The 22,748-nt window shown below is 53.9% G+C and overlaps 3 protein-coding genes across 14 annotated transcripts; 1 reads left to right on the forward strand and 2 right to left on the reverse strand.

Annotated features, from left to right (window-relative positions):
• Nucleotides 1–387: 387 nt before the first annotated feature.
• NFKBID (NFKB inhibitor delta) lies at nucleotides 388–13,983 on the reverse strand. 5 transcript variants are annotated; one of them, XM_063800729.1, is made up of 12 exons: nucleotides 12,120–12,543; nucleotides 10,409–10,512; nucleotides 10,162–10,222; nucleotides 9,343–9,548; nucleotides 8,601–8,791; nucleotides 8,414–8,519; nucleotides 8,083–8,229; nucleotides 7,908–7,959; nucleotides 7,670–7,818; nucleotides 3,143–3,259; nucleotides 2,659–2,823; nucleotides 388–1,370 (listed from the first exon to the last, which is right to left on the reverse strand). In XM_063800729.1, exons 4-12 carry the CDS (start codon nucleotides 9,346–9,348, stop codon nucleotides 1,317–1,319), a joined length of 987 nt encoding a protein of 328 aa, XP_063656799.1. In that variant the 5' UTR covers nucleotides 9,349–9,548; nucleotides 10,162–10,222; nucleotides 10,409–10,512; nucleotides 12,120–12,543; the 3' UTR covers nucleotides 388–1,316. The 5 variants fall into 5 exon arrangements, with proteins under 5 accessions (XP_063656799.1, XP_009433667.1, XP_009433668.1 ...); XM_009435392.5 differs by lacking the exon at nucleotides 12,120–12,543 and adding an exon at nucleotides 11,391–11,735; XM_009435393.5 differs by lacking the exon at nucleotides 12,120–12,543 and adding an exon at nucleotides 11,391–11,734 and having other exon boundaries at nucleotides 8,601–8,746.
• HCST (hematopoietic cell signal transducer) lies at nucleotides 12,584–15,957 on the forward strand. 4 transcript variants are annotated; one of them, XM_016935733.3, is made up of 5 exons: nucleotides 12,584–12,678; nucleotides 14,218–14,321; nucleotides 15,036–15,101; nucleotides 15,458–15,589; nucleotides 15,806–15,957. In XM_016935733.3, the coding sequence occupies exons 2-5, from the start codon at nucleotides 14,279–14,281 to the stop codon at nucleotides 15,844–15,846; spliced, it is 282 nt and encodes a 93-aa protein (XP_016791222.1). In that variant the 5' UTR covers nucleotides 12,584–12,678; nucleotides 14,218–14,278; the 3' UTR covers nucleotides 15,847–15,957. The 4 variants fall into 4 exon arrangements, with proteins under 4 accessions (XP_016791222.1, XP_063656801.1, XP_063656800.1 ...); XM_063800731.1 differs by having other exon boundaries at nucleotides 12,594–12,678; nucleotides 15,335–15,589; XM_063800730.1 differs by lacking the exon at nucleotides 12,584–12,678 and adding an exon at nucleotides 13,339–13,419 and having other exon boundaries at nucleotides 15,335–15,589.
• A 126-nt stretch (nucleotides 15,958–16,083) lies between these two features.
• Nucleotides 16,084–21,039, reverse strand: TYROBP (transmembrane immune signaling adaptor TYROBP). Of its 5 annotated transcripts, none has more exons than XM_063800241.1 (6): nucleotides 20,146–21,039; nucleotides 19,851–19,990; nucleotides 19,413–19,445; nucleotides 19,130–19,264; nucleotides 18,902–18,948; nucleotides 16,084–16,320 (listed from the first exon to the last, which is right to left on the reverse strand). In XM_063800241.1, exons 1-6 carry the CDS (start codon nucleotides 20,196–20,198, stop codon nucleotides 16,255–16,257), a joined length of 474 nt encoding a protein of 157 aa, XP_063656311.1. In that variant the 5' UTR covers nucleotides 20,199–21,039; the 3' UTR covers nucleotides 16,084–16,254.
• Nucleotides 21,040–22,748: the final 1,709 nt, after the last annotated feature.

Genomic DNA, 22,748 nt, shown 5'->3' on the forward strand with positions numbered 1-22,748 from the left:
AGACAGGTGGGGGACTATCTCCTATCAGTAACTGGCTGAGGGCTGCTGGAGTGGGAAGTGGGCATGAACCCCCTGGCTTTCAACACTTGCCATGCTCATACCTGGGGCAGAGCCGCACCAGTGGTTTGAGATTGCCCAAAGGCAAATATTCTGGGGCTGACACCCAGGCTGGTCTCAAACTCCTGGCCTCAAGTGATCCTCACACCTTGGCCTCCTAAAGGCCAGTCCCTCTTGTGTCGCCAGGGTGAGGGTGACAGGATATGGACTTGGCACCCATGGTGGCTGCTACATCCTCCCCCCTCAGGCACATTCATCCCAATATGACCCCTCAACAGGCATCACAGCCACTCCCCTGCACCAGTGCCCCCAGAGATCAGACAACAGCGGTTCTAGTCCAAATTGAGTTTAAATTTTTTTTTTTTTTTTTTTTTGAGACAGAGTCTCTCTTTGTCACCTAGGCTGGAGTGCAGTGGCGCAATCTCGGCTCACTGCAACCTCCGTCTCCTGGGTTCAATCAATTCTTCTGCCTCAGCCTCCCAAGTAGCTGGGACTACAGGCGCACGCCACCATGTCCAGCCAATTGTTTTTGTATTTTTAGTGGAGACAGGGTTTCACCATGTTGGCCAGGCTGGTCTCAAACTCCTCACCTCAAGTGATCCGCCCGCCTCGGCCTCCCAGAGTGTTAGGATTACAGGCATGAGCCACCGAATCTGGCCCAAATTGAGTTTAATAAAGAGCTTGAGTGATGCTCAGATTAGGGAGGGAGTGACCGGGAATGCTGGGGTCTGGAACTGGAGGCCCAGCTGAGCTCTGAATCAGAGAGCAGTGGGACCTAAGGGTCCCTGATCTCAGAGGGTCCCTCCTGTCTCAGGGTGAGGACCTGAAGGGTGTGGGTCCCGGGGAGGGTGAGGAGGCCATTGTAGGAGCTTTACTGAGATGGCATTGGGATGCCCCAAGCACCACGTAGGGGGATTACATCTGGGTTTCTGGGAATGAAGAGCTGAGTTAGGGGAGAGAACCCAAAAGATCTCAGTGGGGAAAGGACTAGGGGTGCAGGGTGTTTCACAGAAACAATCAAGGGGCCTCGATTTCACAGAAATCATCAAAAGGGCTCCTTGTGGGTAGAAGAGGGGTATCACAGCACCCCAAATATTGGGGCCTGTTCACCCATCTGCAGCCATTCTGGGGTTTTAATGTAAGACCCCAATGGCAGGATATTCCACATACATTATCATGGGTTTGCAACATTAGCATACGCTGGCTGTCCCGCAGGACGGTGGGGACTGGAAAATCAGTCCAGGGTCTGGGTTTGAGTCCTAAGAGGACAGGCCTGGCGGCGCCACACGGCTCCTCTTCAACAGCTGCCGGAGCTGTAGACAAGGCAAAGGAGGGAGAGAAGTCTGTCAGGTTGGAAGGAGAGGTGGGGAAGGCACGCCATGCGGAGGGAGGGGCTAGAGAAGAGAGGTTGAGTGGGTCCCTCTGGATTTGAAGATCAGAGGTCCAGAGTCAAGATTTTGGAAGAGCCAGGTGCAGTGGCTCACGCCTGTAATCCCAGCACTTTGTGGGGCTAAGGTGGGCAAATCACCTGAGGTCAGGAGTTCAAGACCAGCCCAGTCAACATGGCGAAACCCCGCCTCTACCAGAGATACAAAAATTAGCCGGGCATGGTGGCGCGTGTGACTTTAGTCCCAGCTTGGGAGGCTGAGGTGGGAGAATCACTTGAACCTGGGAGGCGGAGCTTGCAGTGAGCTAAAATTGCACCACTGCACTCCAGCCTGGGTGACAAAGCAAGACTCCGCCTCCAAAAAAAAAAAAAAAGATTTGGGAAGGAGGCTGGGAGTGATGGTTCCTGTGATCCCAACACTTTGGGAGGCCAAGGAGGGAGGATCAATTGAGGCTAGGAGTTTGAGACCAACCTGGACAACATAGTGTGACCCCATCTCTTAAAAAAAAAAACAACAACAAAATTAGCTGGGTGTGGTGGTGACTGCCTGTAGTACCAGCTACTGGAGAGGCTGAGGTGGGAGGATCCCTTGAGCCCAGGAGCTCGAGGCTGCAGTGAGCTGTGATCATGCCACTGCACTCCAATCTAGGCAACAGAGCAAGACGCTGCCTCAAAATAAATAAATAAATAAACAAACAAACAAACAAATAAAAATAAAGATGTGGGAAGAAGGTCAAGGCCTGGGTTCATACACTGAGAAAGGGTCAGGAAGCAGAACTTCAGTGAAGGGAAAGGGGCTGCTGGCTGGGGGTTCCCACCTGGGGGTGAGGAATGAGAGGGAATTGAAGGGAACAGGTAAGAGGTCAAAGGTCACATCTGAGGTCAGGACCCAAGGTTAGGGGCAGGGGGTAGGAGGTCACACTTGGGGGGATCAAAGGTCACACCTTGAGGTCAAGCAAGATTCAGGGTTGGGAGTACAGGTCACACTGTGAGGTCAGGGTTGGGGTAGAGATCAGAGAAGTCACCATTCTGGGGTAAGGGATGAAACACTGAGGTCAGAGGCCACATTATAGAGTCAGGGTTGCCTGAGGGCTGAAGTCACCTTCCGAGATTAGAAGTCATTCTCTGAAAGCGAGCACTGGGTGGGGCAGGGAGGTCATCCCCCGCCCGCGAGCTCAGAGGCCACTCTACAGGCAGGCTCAGTGCTTACTTACCCCCTCAGGGCCCGGCCCGGGCCGCAGCAGGTGAACGGGCTGCTCATTCTCCAGGTTGCGCAGTGTGGGGTCCGCCCCAGCTGCCAACAGGTGCCGCACGATGGCCTCCTGGGCCGGCCCAGGGGGCAGGGCAGCCGCCATGTGGAGGGCTGTGTTCCCGTGGGCCTGGAAAAGTAAGGGGAGGGCTGGTGGGGATCTGGGCTCAGCTGGCCCAGGCCTCTAAACTGCACTTCAATTTCTGCCTTGTCTACGTCCTACACTTGTCCTTTCACATCCCAGACCTCCCCCGGCCACAGCCACGCTGCATGCATCCCTGTGTCCACGGACTACATGTTCTGGGGCAATCTGTGTCTGCTTCCTATACATTCCCCTGCAGATCCCACACATCGTCCCCTCCACGTCTACAGCCCCCAGGACCCCTAACATCCCACTGCCCCCCCTACCGTACCCCACACAATCTGCACTTCCCAGCCCCAGCTCCCACCTTCATGTTGACAAAGGTCCGCAGGTCTCCCCGGGGCAGCTCCAGCAGCAGCTGAACCAGAGTGGGATTGGCAGCCTGCACGGCCAAGTGCAGAACTGTCTTGTTGCTCTTGATCTCCTGAGGGGAAGGGAATGGCAGAGGTCAGGGCCAGCCTCACACCTAGGTGCCCTCCCACAGAATCCAGGAGTCTTTAAAGACCCTGACCCTTGGCGGAGTGCGGTGGTTCACGCCTGTAATCCTAGCACTTTGGGAAGCTGAAGAAGGAGGATCACTTGAGGCCAGGAGCTGCATACCAGCCTGGACAACACAGCAAGACCTCATCTCTACAAAAAATAGAAAAATTAGCCAGGCGTGGTGGTGCGCACCTGCAGTCCCAGCTGCTTGGGAGGCTGAGGCAGGAGGTTCATTCGAGCCTAGGAGTTCAAGGCTGCAGTGGGCCATGACCACGCCACTACACTCCAGCATGGGTGACAGAGTGACACTCTATCTCAAAATTAATAAATAAATAAATAAGATGCTGGCCCTCTTCTGCGAGCCCCACCAAGAGTGCCTTATTCAGTTGTATGTCTTATGCACCGCACACCACCACGTCTCAGGGTGTACCATTCACACCATACACCTTCCAGAACTGTACATTTCTCATGACAATTTTCCCACCAGTGTCTGAGAAAGAGACTCCTTTTCCAGTTCTTCAAAGCAACTGCCTTGGCTACCTGCCCTCCATTCAACACATTAAATTGCATCCCGACCCACACAGACTGTACTTTATCTACAAGCACAGGAGTTGGCAGCATTAATCAGTGGACTAGCTAATATTGCAATACTGCACCACAATATTGAGCTGTTCCCATCATATTTGGGGGAAAATAAAAGACATTTTCTAAAATGAAACCTTTTTATGTGTCTTTAAGGAGTTTGTAACGATAATGAATGTTAAACATTTTATGTGCTGATAACAGGGCAAAACCACCTAGTTTGCTCGTCCAAAAAATGATGAAGACAAAACCAAAGCTCTAGATTAAGAGTGATTTGAAAAGACGTAACATCATAATATGTGTGCTTATTTGGATCTTGATTTTTTTTAATGAAAAAAATTATCATTTTACAGCCAAAAGGAAATTTGAATACAGCCAGGATATTTGGTATTACAAGAAAATCTTTAATTTTTTAAAGACAGAGCAATGATACTGAGGTTTAAAAAGTTCTTTTTTTTCGAAGGGCGCAGGGGCTCATGCCTGTAATCCCAGCACTTTGGGAGGCCAAGGAGGGCGGATCACTTGAGGTCAAGAGTTCAAGACCAGCCTGGCCAACATGGTGAAACCGTCTCTACTAAAAATACAAAAATTAGCCAGGCGTGGTGGCACATGCCTATAATCCCAGCTACTTGGGAGGCTGAGACACAGGAATAGCTTGAACCCGGGAGGCAGAGGTTGCAGTGAGCCAAAATCACACCATTGCAATCCAGCCTGGGAAACAGAGTGAGACTCCGTCTCAAAAAAAAAAAAAAAAAAAAAGCTATGTTTTTTGTTTGTTTTTTGAGACAGGGTCTCGCTCTGTTGCCCAGGCTGGAGTGTGGTGGCAAAATCATGGCTCACTGCAGCCTTGACCTCCCCAGGTTCAGGTGATCCTCCCACCTCAGCCTCCTGAGTACCTGGGACCACAGGCATGTGCCATCAAGCCCAGCTAATTTTTGTATTTTTTTTTTAGAGATGGGGTCTCCCTATGTTGCCCAGGTTGGTCTCGAATTCCTTTATGCCCCATCACTAGCACACTACATCATATGTGTCCAAAATTCTGAGTGAAGAAACGAATGAATTACCAAAGTATCAATTTCACCTTCTCTGTATTGCCCAAATGATCACTTAGCTCTACTTTGCAACCATTAAGAGCCTAGATTACCATCATTCATTTCCTGACCCCGCTAATAATGCCTTATCTTGTCTCTACTCAGTCATGCCCGTCCTTCTTACAGTCCATCCCCACCATCTAGCTAATTCTGCTAAACACCGTTATTCTTTAAAGATACACAAATATTTTTGAAAAAAATACATGTTGGAATTTGCTTAAAAATCACATGAAAGTGAGAGGCCACGCACAGTGGCTCACGCCTGTAATCCCAGCACTTTGGGAGGCCGAGGCGGGTGGATCACAAGGTCAGGAGATCGAGACCATCCTGGCTAACACGGTGAAACTGCGTCTCTACTAAAAATGCAAAAATTTAGCCGGGCGTGGTGGCGGGTGCCTATAGTCCCAGCTACTCAGGAGGCTGAGGCAGGAGAATGGTGTGAACCCGGGAAGCGGAGCTTGCAGTGAGCCGAGATCGCACCACTGCACTCCAGCCTGGGTGACAGAGCGAGAGCCATCTCAAAAAAAAAAAAAAAAAATCACTTGAAAGTGAGAGAGTGGATGGGGCAGGACTGGCCATGAGTGGCTGGTTATTGATGTTGGACATATGGAGTTCATTCCACTATTTTCTATATTTTATTGGTGTTCAACATTCTTTAACTAAAAAAACATTTTTCGGCTGGGCGCAGTGGCTTATGCCTGTAATCCCAGCACTTTGGGAGGCCAAGGTGGGCGGCTCACCTGAGGTCAGGAGTTTGAGAGAACAGCCTGGCCAACATAGGGAAACCCCGTCTCCATTAAAAATACAAAAAAATTAGCCAAGCGTGGTGGTGCATGCCTGTAGTCCCAGCTACTCAGGAGGCTGAGGCAGGAGCATGGCTTGAACCCGGGAGGCAGAGGTTGCAGTAAGCCGAGATCGTGCCACTGCACTCCAGCCTGGGTGACAGAGTGAGATTCCATCTCAATAAATAAATAAACATTTTTTGTGGATGTTTAATTCTCTCAGCCAGCCTATGAAGGAGCTACTGTCACAGGAAAGGAACAGAACATAATTAAAAGCTAGGTTCTAAAGTCAGACTACCTGGGTTCTAATTCTCTCTCTGATAGTCACAAGCTATAAGATTTTTCAGGCTGGGTGCAGTGGCTCACAACTGCAATCCCAGCACTTTCAGAGGCAGAGGTGGAAGGATTGCTTGAGCTCAGGAGTTTGAGACCAACCTGGCCAACATAGTTAGACCCTACCTCTACAAAAAAGTAGCCAGGCATGGTGGTGCATGCCTGTGATCACAGCTACTTGGGAGGCTGAGGTGGGAGGATCACTTAAGTGCACAAGGTCAAGGCTGCAATAAGCTGTGATCATGCCACTGCACTCCAGCCTGAGTGACAGAGTGAGACCCTGTCTCAAAGAGATTTTTGAGGCCAGGTGCAGTGGCTCACGCTTGTAATCCCAGCACTTTGGGAAGCCGAGGCAGGAAGATCACCTGAGGTCGGGAGTTCGAGACCAGCCTGACCAACATGGAGAAACCCTGTCTTTACTAAAAATACAAAATTAGCTGGACGTGGTGGTGGGAACCTGTAATCCCAGTTACTCGGGAGGCTGAGGCAGGAGAATCGCTTGAACCCAGGAGGCGGAGGTTGTGATGAGCCGAGATCACACCATTGCACTCCAGCCTGGGCAACAAGAGCAAAACTCCGTCTCAAAAAGAAAAAAAGAAAAGATTTTTGATTTCCCGTGCCTCAGTTTCCTTATCAGTAAAATAGAGAGAATAGAGTACACATGTCAAAGGGTGTTTGTGAGGTTTCAATAAGCTAATCTATGAAACTCAGTGCTTGATGAATGAATAGTAAGTGCTTGATAACATACCCTAAGGTCAGTAATATTATTCCCAGTTAACAACTAGGGGCCAGGCGCAGTGGCTCACGCCTATAATCGCAGCACTTTGGGAGGCCAAGGTGGGAGGATCATTTGAGGTCAGGAGTTTGAGACCAGCCTGGCCAACACAATGAAAGCCCACTTCTACTAAAATACAAAAAAAAAAAAATAGCCGGGCACGGTGGCGTGCGCCTATAGTCACAGCTACTCAGGAGGTTAAGACGGGAGAATCGCTTGAACCTGGGAGGCAGAGTTTGCCGTGAGATGAGATTGCACCACTGCACTCTAGCCTGGGCGACAGAGTGAGACCCTGTCTCAAAAACAAAAAAACAAACAAACAAAAAAACCCTGCTGGGCGCGGTGGCTCACGCCTGTAATCACAGCACTTTGGGAAGCCAAGGCAGGTGGATCACCTGAGGTCGGGAGTTCGAGACCAGCGAGACCAACGTGGAGAAAGCCTGTCTCTACTAAAAATACAAAAAAATTAGCCAGGCGTGGTGACTCATGCCTGTAATCCCAGCTACTCAGGAGGCTGAGGCAGGAGAATCACTTGAACCCGGGATGCAGAGGTTGTGGTGAGCCAAGATCACACCATTGCACTCCAGCCAGAGCAACAAGAGCAAAACTCCATCTCAAAACAAACAAACAAACAAACAAAAAACCCCTAAGGCACAGAGAAGTGAAGTAACATGTTCAAGGACAGGCAGCAAGGAAGAGGCAAAGTCAGCATTTGCCTGGAGCTCCCGGACATCCAAGTGGCCCCATTCCACACAATCTCCCAGGGACTGACCGCCCACATCCCCGCTCACCTGGCTGGTATGATTAGCACCCATTTGCAGCAACATGTGGACACAATCCAGCCTGTCTCGGGCCTGCGTGCTCAGCACCCGGGGACAGAGGTCGGAAGGGCGCATAGCAACGTTAAGGGCCAGGATGGCCGTGTGGAGCGGGGTGAGGCCTGCAGAATGGAGACAGTGAGGGACCCGCATCTGCACCCACCTCGCCCAGCCACACCAACCACACCAGCCCTGCCCACACCCAACTTACCCTCGAAGTCTCTGGCTTCCAGGTCAACCTGGACCCCGGAGTTAAGCACAGCCTGGGAGGAAGAGAAGGCAGACTGCTGGGTAAGGGTATCCCTTGGCCTCCTGGCCCTGGAAGCCAAAATCTGGGCAACCAGTCTACCCCCCCAGACAAACCCCTGCCTGCCAGCTGGCCATACCAAGAGAACTCCTGGGAGCCCGTAAGTAGCGGCCACGTGCAAGACCGAACGTCCCTGATGGTCAGCGGCGTTGGGCTCTGCTCCCAGGTTCAACAGATCCTCCACAATCAGGGGCTGGTTGGCAGCAGCCGCCACCAGGAGAGGGGTCTGCAGGCCACAGAAGTCAGGTTGGGCTCCTGGTTCCCTCCCATCAGAAAACCAGGCTCCCAGCCCCATCTCCCCTCAGCCCCAGGAGCTCACCCCCCATTCCCCTCTTCTCTAGGATCCAGGGGTCCAGGCCCCAGGCTCCTTCCTCCCCTGAACCCAGGAGAGTTCAGGCCCCAAGCCTCACCTTGCCCTTATGCTCACGAATGTCAAGACGCCGGTACACCTGGAGCACCTCAGCCGCAGCATATGCCGCCCAGCGCAGCCCCCGAGCCGCAAACAGGTGAAGGAGCCTGAGGACAGGTGGGGGACAGCCGTGAGAACAGCCCCCGCCAAGCCAAGAGTCTGCAGACAACCCCATCCCTAATACTCACGTGTCCCCCTCCTCATCCTGGGCCAGCAGCTGCTGTGGCCCCAAAGCCAGCATGTGAGCTCGGGCCGCCTCCAGCGATGGTCCAGGGACCACAGCGGGGAACTGTGGGGGTCCCGAAGGGGGTGCAGAAACTCTCCAGGGTCCAGCCTGTGGCAGAGAAGATCCTACATAGAACTGGGTGTCTGGGGGGTCCTGGAGGGTGCAGGTGGTGGGGAGACCCAGTCAGCTGAGAATTCCTCCATCCCAAGCCACCACACACACATCTGCATGCAGAGCCCCTGGGTATCCCATCTATGCCAAGTGACCTTAGACCTTCAGGCCTCAGTTTTGCCCACCTGGAAAAGGGGATTTTTTTTTTTTTTTCGGTGACAGAGTCTTGCTCTGTCACCCAGGCTGGAGTGCAGCAGTGCAATCTCTACTCACTGCAATCTCTACCTCCTGGGTTCAAGCAATTCCCCTGCCTCAGCCTCCCGAGTAGCTAGGATTACAGGCGTGCGCCACCACACCCAGCTAATTTTTTTATTTTTGGTTTCACCATGTTGGCCAAGCTGGTCTCAAATGCCTGACCTCAAGTGATCCGCCTGCCTCAGCCTCCCAAAGTGCTGGGATTACAGGCGTGAGCCACCACGCCCGGCCTGGAAAAGGGAATCGTAACTGAGCTCCAGACATCTCAGAATACTGCAGGAGTGCAACTGCGAATTTTTAGGGGCCCTTCAGCATCCTGTACCCACTCTGTATCTCACCTCCATGCCCTGGGGAAATGGGCACGGCTGCCCTGGGTCCGAGGGTGGGTAGAAGTCAGGTGGCAGGAAATTTTCGGCAGCAGAAGCAGGGCAAGAGTAGGGGCTGTCAGTGTAGGCAGCATGCGTGTTGGGGTCCCAGTCTGGAAAGCCCAGGCTGCTATGTCCAGAACCCACAGTCTCCGAGTGTGCTGGGAAGGGAGGGTGGCCTGTGTGTAAGAGGAGGGGCAGGGGCAGGTCTGGTTACCAGAGTTGGGGACGTCACATCCAGGGCTAGAGGGCCTGGCGTCTCCCAAGGTACTGAGAGTTAGTACTTCTGGGACACCAAGCGCCCAGGACCTGGATTCCTGGGACACTGAGGAATTGAGGGCCTGGACTCCTGGGGCACTAAAAAGGCGGAGCCTGGGCCCTGGGGCTCCGTAGGACTATGTGCATAGACTACTGGACTCAGAGAACCTAGGAAATCAGACGGCTACTGAGTTCCAGCAAGAATGAGGGCCTACCAGCCTAGGCAACATAGCCAGACCCCGTTTCTACAAAAATTTAAAAAATTAGCCAAGCAAGGTGGCATCGCCTGTGGTCCCAGCTACTTGGGAGGCTGAGGTGGGAGGATCACTTGAGCCCAGAAGGTTGAGGCTGCAGTGAGCCAGATAGCGCCACTGCACTCCAGTGCCAGGGCAACAGAGCGAGATCCTGTCTCAGAAAAAAAAAGGGGGGGAAGAATGAGGGCCTGACTCCCAGGTGTCCCAAAGTTCTGAGAGCTGCGATGTCTGAGTCCCTTAGGGAAGGGGGATGCGGAGGCCGGGAGCTGAGAGAACTTACCAGTCACAGCCTCATTCACAGATGGGGTCAGGGGCTGCTCTGGGGGAGGGAGAAATTGTCCCTGTAGAGACAAAAGCAAAAAGGAACCCAGGTGACTTTATCTGGCAGATTCCTCCGGGTCTGTCTCGGATCTATAAGACATTTCGGTCAGGACCACCCCTCTCATCAGCCCCGAGGGCCCGGCAAGCCGCTGAGTCCCTACGGGACAGCACGGGGCCTCCGGAGAGCTGTGGCTCCCTGGCCTCACCTGCACCCCGCCAGCGTCGGGCTGCTGCTGCTGGCGGCGCCTCTGCTCTTCCAGAAGCTTCTTCACGGTTTGCGTTGGGCAGTGGCTGCGCTCACCCCTGCTCACTGTGCGGGAGAGGAGAGGGGGAAGTCATCAAGGGTCCTTAAGTCACCTAAATGCCGCGGGGGTGGCGCGCGGGGAGTGGGTTTGGGCACCCTCCTCGCCCTCCCGCGCGGAAAAACTGGCACATAGATGCCGCCTGACTCCTCCAAAGCCATTAGAAGATTTGGGGTGGGGCATCCGCCTCCGCCGTTTCCTTCCTTTTGCTCCGCACTTTCCCTGTGACCCAACTTTCCACCACCGTCGCGGAAAGTGAGGAAGGGGGAGGAGGGCACCCCTCTGCAGCAACCACCCCACTTCCGTAAAAAAATTCCACCCCCAGATATCCAAGTTTTGAAGTCAGCGGGTTGGTGGGGGGCCGGCGCCAGGCGTCACTCCCTAGACGCACATCCAGGTTCCCAACATTTTTTTCCCTAGAACCGGACCCGGAAATCAGGAGTCCCCAGCGCCCCTCCTCGAGAAGTCAAAGGCCTCACCCCGGGCCGGGAGCGGTGGCTCAAGCCTGTAATCCCAACACTTTGAGAGGCCAAGGGGGGCGGATCACCTGAGGTCAGGTGGCCAACACGGTGAAACCCCGTCTCTACTAAAAATATAAAAATTAGCCGGGCGTGGTGGCAGGCGCCTGTATATCCCAGGTGAGGCAGGGGAAACACTTGAACCCGGGAGGCGGAGGTTGAGGTTGCAGTAAGCGGAGATCGCGCTACTGCACTCCATCCAGCCTGGGCGACAGAGAGAGACTCCATTAAAAAAAAAAAAAAAGGCCCATCCGTACAGTCTCTTTTTCAGGCCCCAGGAATCTGGACCCTCAGTTCCTTCCTCTCTAGGACCTGGGAGCCCCAGTTCCCAAACTCCTTCCCACGACCCAGAAAGACAGAACCCTCACCCTTCCGAGCCTGGGTTCCGGCGGAGGAAGGGTTAAGTGGGGATTGCGCGGGGCGGGGGCGGGAGGAGGCGGCTCGGAAACAGCCCCGACGCGGCGCGCTGACGCCACGGCGCTCACGCAAGGGAATCTTCCATCCTCCCCTTCCCCCAAGTCCTGTACCCCAGGTGTCCTGCTCCGAGGCGGGGCGCGCGGCCGAGCGTGGCGCTCGTGGAATCCCCGCGCAAGGGGAATTCCTGCTCAGCCCCTCACGGGTGGCCATCCGGAAATCCCAGGGCGGGGCAGAGGCAGGGTCACCGCCAGCGTAGACCCTGAGGCCAGGCTCCGGACCCTTCCCCACCGAGACCCACGCCGATTTTAAGCAACCACGCCCCGCCCCCCCCCCCCCCCCCGCACTCAGCCTAGTCCCTGCTTCTAGGGGTAGGAGTCTCGGCTGCCAGCAACCCCTAGCACCTCCAAGGACCCAGAGATCCAGCCTCCCAGCCCTTGCACCCTCGGGGCCCTGCGATCCTGGATCCCCAGACCCCTGCACCCCCAGGACCCAGAAGTCTGGGATCCCAGCCGCCCCTCCGTCACGATCCACGATCCCCTCCTCCTCCAAACACCTAGGGCCCTCACTCTCGGGATAAAGGACTGACGCTTCAGCTCCGTCCCTCAGGGCCTCGGGAGTCTTTCGATCCTCAGTCCCTCACTCTCTTAGGGGGCCGAACGCGTCCTGCCCGCACCCATTACCTCGGGGATTCCGTGGCGTGGATTGCGGGCCCCCAGGGCCGCGGCCTCGGCGCTGCGCCAGCCTCGCTGTTTCCCCCGCGGAGCCGCCGCCGGGTCCCCGATCTTGGGTCCGGTACCCGCGAGTTTTTAAACTAGGGGTTATGGCACCGCCCAGTCCTGGGCAGGGCCCGCCCACAGGCCTGGGAGTCCCCGGGTCGCGCTCCGGCGAACGCAGTCCCTGAATGGGCGCGGCGGACTTGGGAGGCGGAATACTCAGTCCCCCCGGGAAGGAGGGAGCTGGGGTCCAGATCTTTGCTCTGAAGGAGCCTAGGGCACCGGGCTCCAAGAGGAGGGAGACACCGGGGGGCCTGGATTTCTTTTCTTTTCTTTTTCTTTTTTTTCTTTTCTTTTCTTTTTTCTTTTTTTTTTTTTTTTTTTTTTTTTTGTTGTTGTTGTTGTTGTTTTTGAGAAGGAGTCTCTGTCGCCCAGGCTGGAGTGCAATGGTGCGATCTCTGCAAACTCCGCCTCCTGAATTCAAGCGATTCTCCTGCCTCAGCCTCCCGAGTAGCTGACACTACAGGTGCTGGACACCATGCCTGGCTAATTTTTGTATTTTTAGGAGAGATGGGGTTTCACCGTGTTGGCCAGGCTGGTCTCGAACTCCTGGCCTCAGGTGACCCGCCTGCCTTGGCCTCCCAAAGTGCTGAGATTACAGGCTTGAGCCATGGTGCCTGGCTGGGGCCTGGATTTCTGGGTCTGTGTCTAAGGGGGTGCTGGAGGCTTTGTCTCCTGGGTCCTGCCCATGGGGGTAGGGGTAGGAGTGGGGATGGAGATGGGGTGGGGGCAGGGAGAATATTACTGGGTCCAGAGGGAGGCAGGACTGGGGGTCTAGACTCCCAGACGAAGGGTCTGTGGGCTCAATTTCTCCCTCTCCCCTACATCACCCTTTTTAGAGGTCTGGTTTCATTTACTCATTCATCATTTAAAATAATTTATTGCAGCAGAGGAGGCATTTTGCTGTGTATTGTGAACTAAGCAGACAGGAATTCCCAGCCCTGGAGCTGGCATTCCAGTGGGAGGCCACTCTCAGTTTCACTTGGTGACCTTTCACAGCACTGACCATGTTGGCCCTATTTCTCCCCTGCTTGCTTGTTTTTCTATTTTATTTTATTATTACATTTTTATTGTTAGAGAGAGGGTCTCATTCTGTCGCCCAGGCTGGAGTGCAGTGGCAAAATGGTGAGATCTCGGCTCACTGCAACCTCCACTTGCCTCAGTCTCCCAAGTAGCTGGGATTACAGGAGCCTGACACCATGCCCGGGTAATTTTTGTATTTTTGTAGAGACGGGGTTTCACCATATTGGCTTGAACTCCTGATCTCAGGTGATCCCCCCACCTTGGCCTCCCAAAGTGCTGGGATTACAGGCATGAGCCACTGCGGTGGCCTCTCCCCTGCTTTCAAGATGCCATGCTCTCAGGGGTCCCCTCCCTCTTTCTCCATTTCCCTGGCAAAGTTCCTCCTCTTCCCCCATTCAGTGTGTGTTGTGATAGGGGCAGAATCCTGTCTGCACTCACTTCCTTGGTGATCTCACCCAGTCTTGTGGCTTTAAGTACCATCCATAAGCCATCAACCCCCAAATTTACATCTCCAGACCAGCCTTATCCCCTGAACTCCTAAATGCAGTGAGGTTATTCAGCATCTCCACAGGGAGATTGTCAGGCATTTCCAACCCTGTATGCCCAAACCTCGTCACTTTCCCCGCAAACCCACTTCCCTACCTTTCATCTCTGCCAGCAGACACTCCCATCTTCTCAGCGTTTCACGCCAGAAGGCTTGGCTATCTAGGATCCCTCTCAAACACACCCACATCCATTTAATCAGCAAATTTTGTTGGCCCTACCTCCAAAATATTTCCAGATCTCCCTAGCCCGCACACCCTTGCCACCTGTCATTCCCACTTGGACCAGGCCAGCAGCCTCCCTGGTCTCTCTGACCCTCCCCCTGAGTTCGTTCACCAAAGGCAGTAACGGAGACACCCCCTCAACACACACAGGAAGCAGATGGCCTTGACACCAGCAGGGTGACATCCGCTATTGCTACTTCTCTGCTCCCCCACAGTTCCTCTGGACTTCTCTGGACCACAGTCCTCTGCCAGACCCCTGCCAGACCCCAGTCCACCATGATCCATCTGGGTCACATCCTCTTCCTGCTTTTGCTCCCAGGTGAAGCCAGTGGTTACAGGGGATGGTAGGCAGAGCGTTTGTGAGATGGGTGCTTGGGTGACGTCTGCAGGGACGGGTGATGAAAGTGGGGTTCTTCTCCCTGCACCCCTTCCCTTCTGGGAGATCCATTCTGCTTCAGGGCCTGGGTCCTTGGGGGCGGAAGGGGGTGAGACAGGGAGTTCTGGAGGGGCTGCCTGTTAGCGTCCCCTTCTCATGGCTGGGTCTCTGCTGCCACTTCCAATTTCTTGTCACTCTCCATGTCTCTGGGAGTCCCCTTCCCATGTGGCCCTGTTCCATCTCTCCAGCCTGGAGATTACTTCTCAGGACACTACCTTTCCTTCTCTACACCCTATTTTTTGGTTTGTTTATTTTGAGATGGGGTCTTGCTCTGTTGTCCAGGCTGGAGTGCAGTGGCACAATCACGGCTCACGGCAGCCTTGACTTCCTGGGCTCAGGTGATCCTCCCAGCTCAGCCTCCCGAGTAACTGGGATTACAGGTGTGAACCAACACTTCCAGCTAATTTTTGTATTTCTTGTAGAGACGAGGTCTCACTATGTTGCCCAGGCTGGTCTCGAACTCCTGGGCTCAAGCGATCTTCCTGCCTCGGCCTCCCAAAGTGCTGGGATGACAGGCGTGAGCCACAGTGCCAGGCTGAGCATTCTGTTTTGTGGACCTTCTCTCCACCCTCATCCACCTTCTTTCTCTTTCCACAGTGGCTGCAGCTCAGACGACCCCAGGAGAGAGATCATCACTCCCTGCCTTTTACCCTGGCACTTCAGGTATCACTTCCACCCCAGAAGCTTGGCCAGAGGCTCCCAGAACACCCCAGTGGTTCTCCAGGTCACCATCCCACCTCCCGTCCCCAAATCAGAGGATCCGTGTCCTTCTCCGAGTCCCAGAATCAGCGACCCCCAGCCTGTGTTCAGGAGCACCCCATGTGCCCGCCGCACAGCCCTGAGGGTCCTGGGACACCCCAGCCTCTCTGCATCTGTCTCCCGTTTCATTCCCCAAGCGCAACCCCAAGGAACCTGGGACCCGCCCCCTCGCAGGGGGACTTCCTCTCTGCCTGTGGCCAAAGCACAGCCCCAGGACGCAGAGCTTGAGTTGTCTCCCTGTTCCGGCCCCCACTCTCCAGGCTCCTGTTCCGGATGTGGGTCCCTCTCTCTGCCGCTCCTGGCAGGCCTCGTGGCTGCTGATGCGGTGGCATCGCTGCTCATCGTGGGGGCGGTGTTCCTGTGCACACGCCCACGCCGCAGCCCGGCCCAAGGTGAGGGCAGAGATGGGCGGGGCCTGGAGGGTGCATAGTGTCCCTAGGGAGGGGGTCCCAGGGAGGGGGCCCTTGGGGAAGCCCTGGAGGAGGTGCTGGGGAAACCCTGGGGGAGGTGCCTGGGGGAACCCCTGAGGAAACCCCTGAAGCAGGGGGTCCCCAGGGAAGTGGAGATATGGGTGGTCAAGCTTCATGCTTTCTCTCCCCTATCCCCAGAAGATGGCAAAGTCTACATCAACATGCCAGGCAGGGGCTGACCCTCCTGCAGCTTGGACCTTTGACTTCTGACCCTCTCATCCTGGATGGTGTGTGGTGGCACAGGAACCCCCGCCCCAACTTTTGGATTGTAATAAAACAATTGAAACACCTGTAGTCGTATTCTTTCTCAAAGAACCCCAGAGTTCCCAAAGCCTCCCTCCCATGAACTGTTTCTGGATCCAAGGCCCCCTCAGAACCCCCACATGTCCCCATTCCATCAGCCCAAGGATCTGGCATAATGTTTTTGTGCTTCATGTTTATTTTAGGAGAGTATTGGGGAGTGGTCTGGTCTCTCAGGGATGGCACTCTGTGGGTCTGTATCGCAGTAGGAGTTGGAATGAGGTGCAGGGTGGGCTTCAGGAATGGCTGGATCCAGGTATCAGGTTGCTGACTGTCATGATTCAGGCTCATTTGTAATACGGCCTCTGCATGTTGAGGTCGCTGTAGACATCCGACCTCTGACCCTGGAGCTCCTAAAGGAATGGGGGCCATCAGTGGAAGGGACCCACCAAATAAAATCCAGCCTTCTCCCAGTGGCCTGCAAGGCCCCTGGCAGCTTCTTCAGCCTTATAGCCATGAAAGAGATCCGGATTTTATTCAAGTACATTCAATGTCCCCCTTCTCCTCTGCCTCATCAGTGTGCCCCAGCCTCAGGGTCCCTGCATGTGCTGTTTCCTCTGCCTGAAACTCTGTTCCCCTAGATCCCCTCTCCCTTCAAGTCTCAGCTCACGTCACCTCCTCAGAGAGGCATTTCTCAATTTCCCCTCTGTAGTTTCTTCTCCCCACACTCCAGCCACTGTAAAAAAAAAAAAAGCCTGTTTATTTCCTTTACTGTGCCTCCCAAAATTATTTTATTTGTTCATTTGCTTCAAGTTTGTCTTAACTAGGATATAAACTCTGTCACTGTGTCCCCAGCATTTAGCACTTATAGGTGCTGGACACATCCACAGAGGGAATAAATACATGCGGGTAATGCTTTGCCCTAAAATTTCACTGCCACCAGTAACTGGAAGGGCCCCTCGGTCTTCTGGATATCACAGAGCCAATCCTGAGATTCTTAGACTTCACAAAGAAACTTTATCCACAAGTGAGGTGAATAGGCAAAGCTGGTTGCAGACAATATATCAGACTTCACACAGCAGTGTTCACACTTGGGGTAGGGGGAGGATCTATGTGGCCCCCAGGGGCAGGCCTCAGACAGAAACCCTAAAATCATATATAATGACTAGTCTGGGCGAGCATTCTTCAGGGGAGAGGTCTTAGAGGATCTCATGACCCCCTAAAGGGTTAAAAAGGAACATTGACAGAGAGGGGGATAGATGACTAGATTGTCTTGTATACTCTATAGTTTTTAAAAAGAGCTTCAGCCAGGCATGGTGACTCATGCCTATAATCCCAGCACTTTGGGAGACCAAGGTAACAGGATCTCTTGAGCCCAGGAGTTTGAGACCAGCCTGGGCAACATAGTGAGAACCTATCTCTACTTTAAAAAAAAAAAAAAAATTAAGGCCGGGTGCGGTGGCTCACACCTCTAATCCCAGCACTTTGGGAGGGAAAGGTGGGCGGATCACGAGGTCAGGAGATTGAGACCAGCCTGGCCAACATAGTGAAACCCCATCTCTACTAAAAATACAAAAATTAGCCAGGTGTAGTGGCATGCACCTGTAGTTCCAGCTACTCAGGAGGCTCAGGCAGGAGAATCGCTTGAACCTGGGAGGTGGAGGTTACAGTGAGCTGAGACCACACCATTGCACTCCAGCCTGGGTGACAGAGCGAGACTCCATCTCAAAAAAAAAAAAAAATTAAAGTAGAGAAAGAAAAAAGAGCTTCAAGAATACTCAACCAGCATGGTTGCTTGTGCCTGTAATCCCAAGATTTTCGGAGGCTGAGGCGGGAGGTTCACTTGAGACGGGGAGTTTGAGACCAGCCTGGGCAACATAGTGAGACCCTTGTCTTTTTTTTTTTTTGAGATGGAGTCTCACTCTGTCGCCCAGGCTCACTGCAACCTCTGCCCCCTGGGTTCAAGCGATTCTCTTGCCTCAGCCTCCTGAGAAGCTGGAATTACACGCGCATGACACCATGCCCAGCTAATTTTTGTATTTTTAGTAGAGATGGGGTTTCACCATCCTGGCCTGGCTGGTCTTGAACTCCTGACCTCATGATCCACCCACCTTGGCCTCCCAAAGTGCTGGGATTACAGGTGTGCGCCACCATGCCTGGCCAAAAAAATTTTTTTTTTAATTATAAAGAACATTTACACTGCTCTCAGATTATATGCACAATTTTGTATTTTTTGTGTAGATTTTTCTGGGAGTCTAGATTTTCTTAGTTTCTCGAAGGGATGAAGGGTCCTCAAACCCAAAAAAGAGATTCTAGGACTCCTCTCTTTAGAGTTACCAAGGTAGGGCTGAATGACATTCTCTGCCCTACTGAGAGCGTCTCCCAGAAATCAGTCGTCCTAGGGCTGGGTTTCTTCCAGAAAATTCCTGGCCTGACTTCTGGCAAGGCCTGTGCTTACACTTACAAAGGCAAAGCCACCCTTTTTTTTTTTCTTTTTAACTCTTCACGCTTTTTTTTTTTTTTGACAGAGTTTTCCTCTTGTTGCCCAGGCTGGAGTGCAATTGCGTGATCTTGGCTCACTGCAACCTCCGCCTCCTGGGTCAAAGGATTCTCCTGCCTCAGCCTCCCAAGTAGCTGGGATTACAGGCATGTGCTACCACGCCCAGCTAATTTTGTATTTTTAGTAGAGACAGGGTTTTACCATGTTGGTCTCGAACTCCTGACCTCAAGTGATCCACCCGCCTCGGCCTCCCAAAGTGCTGGGATTACAGGCTTGAGTCACCATGCCCAGCCCCTCTTCACACATTTTAAGCTGACCATAAGCTTGTGGTTGATCATTCGGCCCAGTTTTGGACAGATGTCCCGTGTGCCTTCAAGTTTTGGGGGTGCTTTAGGCAGAGTGGCTTTGAGGTCCCTCTGATGGCATGAAGGAGTATCTGGGGCAGATATCCCTGGCAGGAGTGAAATGTGAGGAGGACAGTCTGGTTTTCTCACCTGATAAGGCGACTCGGTCTCAGTGATACGCTGTTTCCGGGTCGCTGCTGGAGGTGAGGGGTGTTGTGGGGTGCAGAGACAGGCAGAGTGGTGAGTTGAGGGTGTTTTGTCATTCCAAATCAACACCTCCATTTCCATCCCTTTGGATGTTTGAGATCTGAGAGTTTACCCAGGCCCCCACCCCCATCTAGGCAAGTCCTCAGGATGTCCCCTGCTAGCCCCACTCACCCTCCGCAGCCCCTCGCCCCCGATGGACCAGCCGGCCCAGGAAGTACACGGCCAGGGCAATGAGCACTGTCAGCACCAGGTCTCCCATCACGATCCCTGCCAGCACGCCCGGGCTTACTGTAGAGCAACTGCAATCTGCAGCACAGGGGTCAGGGGAGGTCAGTGTGTGCTGGGAACTGTGGGGAGGGGGTCAGCGGCAGGGAGGTTTGGAAAGGGTGCGGGAGAGACGGAGATGGGGAGGTCTCTGGGAGGTAGAGAGAGGGACTGCTGGGTCTAGGCCTACCGCTCTGGGCCTGGGCCTGGACAGGACGGAGACCTGAGGAGGAAAAAGAAGGTAAACTGAGGCACAGAGTTATGACGGGGGTGGGGGAGGCAAGTTTAGAAGCCAGGGAAGGTGGATCCTGACAGCCAAGAGGTTAGCAACGGGGAGAGTGTGTCTGGCGGGACTCAGGGGGCTGGCGTCTGGGCCACCAGACTATGTGCGTTACTTCTGCACAACTTGTCCTGTGGCAACACCCTTAGATGTCTCTTCTCCTCTGCTTGTAGCGGACGACAAAACTTGGGGGCTTGGGCTCTGGGAGAAACCCACAGGCTTTGGGAGGTTGGGGACCTGCTCCCATCCCAACACCCACTTTTGGTTCTCTCGTTCCACCCCACTCCCTGCCCTGCCCCAAGCTGAGCCCAGGGACCTGGGAGGCAGCCACGGAAGCCCCTAACTCACCACCTACAGCCAGCAGGAGAGGCAGGAGCAGGAGCCTGCTGCAGGGTTCAAGTCCCCCCATGAAGCCGGATGCTGCTGGACACCACAGTGTAAGGGCCGGTGGGATGTGGCGCAGCGTCCAGGCAAGTGAAGGAGGAAGTCTGAGGCGGGTGGTGGCAGAAGGGAGGAGGAGACAGGGGAGGAGAGACAGAAACAAAACCCAAGAAAGAATCAGGCCCAGACACCCAGGGGCCATGCCGCAGGCCCCCAGCAACTAGACGTGAAGGGCAAAGGGTACACGAAGTACAAACTTTACCTCCGTCCCCAGTCAGGGGTCGGACATCGTTTTAACAGGAGGGTCAGTGTCATGACCTTCCTCTGGCTGATTGAAACCAGCTCTGCCTCTTCCTGGCTGGTCAACCTCGAGTGCAATGGCACGGTCTCGGCTCACTGCAACCTCTGCCTCCCAGGTTCAAGTGATTCTCCTGCCTCAGCCTCCCAAGTAGCTGGGATTATAGGCGCCTGCCACCATGCCCGGCTAATTTTTTGTATTTTTTTTTCTTTTTTTTTTAGTAGAGACAGGGTTTCACCATGTTGGCCAGCTGGTCTCAAACTCCTGACCTCAGGTGATCCACCCACCTCGGCCTCCCAAAGTGCTAGGATTGCAAGTGTGAGCCACCGCACCCAGCTCCAACCTTTCTAAGCCTCAGTTTCTTCATCTGTAAAATTGGGAGTAAAATGGGACCTACTTTTTAGAGTTGTGGGGATTAATGAATTAAAGTTCCTAGACCAGGGTCTGACCCTTGTCAGCTTTTTAAAAGCATCAGCTATGATGATGATTATTTAATCATCAGAAACTTGTGCTGTTTAAAGGATATTAAAAGAGCCAGCAGCATGTGGGCACTAATGACATGCAGGCACTCTGTCCCAAGCGTTAAATCATTCAGTCCCCGCAATGCCCTTCTAGGGCACATGCTCTTATCATTCCCATTGTTCAGAGAGGTAGAGACGCTTGCCTAAGGCTGCACAGCAAATCAAGGTGGAAATGGAACCCAAGACCCAAAATCAGGTTTTTGACTAGGGAAGAGTCAGGGGGAAAAACAAAGATGAAAGATGGGGAAGGAGAAAACAGCAGCAAAGCTGAGAAAGGTGAGAGTAAGGCAGTGGCACAGACACAGAGGCACGGCTGGCGGCTCGGGGAGAGGCAGGTGGCTGGCTCTCCTGCTGAATGAGGAAGTGGCTGGGAGCAAGGCCCAAGGGAGGCCACCCCAAGGAGACGGGGACTTCTAGCCCCCAGCTGGAGCCTGGGGCTGGGGAAGGAGGAACCTGAGGTTAGGGTGCTGGAGGATGAGACAGCTGCAGGAAGCCCCCCTCCCCCATCCACACGTCACACCCACCGCTCCTTGGGCCTGGGCTTAGGAGAAAAAAGGGGAAACTGGATTCTGGTCACAGGGCAGATGCCCAGTGGCCCGTGGGGGAAGGGAGGAGAGGAGATTTGGAGCCTGGAGGAGGGTCAGGTCCCAGCTCAGCCCACGGTCACCACTGTTCAGGCCTGGCTGAGTCCCGTCCCTTAAAAACCCAAGCCTCTCCCATTGTGTCTAGAGCGAGCATGGAGGGAACAGACCCTGTAGGTCCTCCCGGGCACACCAGGCCACCCAATGTGTTGGAGCAGAGTGGGCGAGGGGGCAGTCAGAGACCAGAGCAGGGCTCTGAGCCAGGAGGGCCCTGACCTGACTCAGGGGTTCACAGGTTCCCTCTGGCCGCAGGTGGGGAGCAGACTGTGGAAGCAGGGACTGCAGCAGGGAGGCCAGGCTGCTGGGATATTTGTGAGGATATTGTGAGGTCTATTAGAATAATGCCTGGTTGAGTTCAAGACCAGCCCGGCCAGCATGGTGAAACCCCTAAAAATTAGGCTGGGCACGGTGGCTCATGCCTGTAATCCCAGCACTTTGGGAGGCTGAGGCAGGCGGATCACGAGGTCAGGAGATCGAGACCATCCTGGCCAACACGGTGAAACCCGGTCTCTACTAAAAATACAAAAAATTACCTGGGCATGGTGGTGGGCACCTGTAGTCCCAGCTACTCAGAAGGCTGAGGCAAGACAATACCTTGAACCTGGAAGGTGGAGGTTACAGTGAGCTGAGATCGCGCCACTGCACTCCAGCCTGGGCGACACAGCAAGACTCTGTCTCAAAATAATGATAATAAAGGGCCAAGCGCGGTGGATCACGCCTGTAATCCAACACTTTGGAAGACCGAGGTGGGCGGATCCCCTGAGGTCGGCAGTTCGAGACCAGCCTGACCAATATGGAGAAACTCGGTCTTTACTAAAAAATACAAAATTAGCCTGGCGTGGTGGCGCATGCCTGTAATTCCAGCTACTCAGGAGCCTGAGGCAGGAGAATCGCTTGAACCCAGGAGGCAGAGGTTGCAGTGAGCAGAGATTGCGCCATTGCACTCCAGCCTGGGCAACAAAAGCGAAACTCAGTCTCAAAATAATAATAATAATAAACTTTCACTCCTGCTCTAAAACTTACCTTGGTTTCTCACTCTGCCTTATGCCCCTTGGTCAAATTCTTTTTTGAGGAGGCAAGGATTGAGGTTGCTGCAGACCCCTATGGATTCACTGCTGCGAACATACTTCGGTACCGTGTGACTTGGATATGTTCCATGCTAAAAATTAGTATGTCCAGTCTCGAGTTCTCAGCTTAGTTTGATAAAAATCCTCCCTCAGCCAGGTGCAGTGGCTCACGCCTGTAATCCCAGGCATGATTTTGGATTTTGGGACTTTAGGAGGCCAAGGAGGGTGGATCACCTGAGGTCAGGAGTTTGAGACCAGCCTGGCCAACATGGTGAAACCCTGTCTCTACTAAAAATACAAAAACTAGCCAGACATGGTGGCAGGCGCCTGTAATACCA

This window comes from Pan troglodytes, chromosome 20, assembly GCF_028858775.2.
Source record: "Pan troglodytes isolate AG18354 chromosome 20, NHGRI_mPanTro3-v2.0_pri, whole genome shotgun sequence".
In the NCBI taxonomy this organism is placed as follows: domain Eukaryota; kingdom Metazoa; phylum Chordata; class Mammalia; order Primates; family Hominidae; genus Pan; species Pan troglodytes.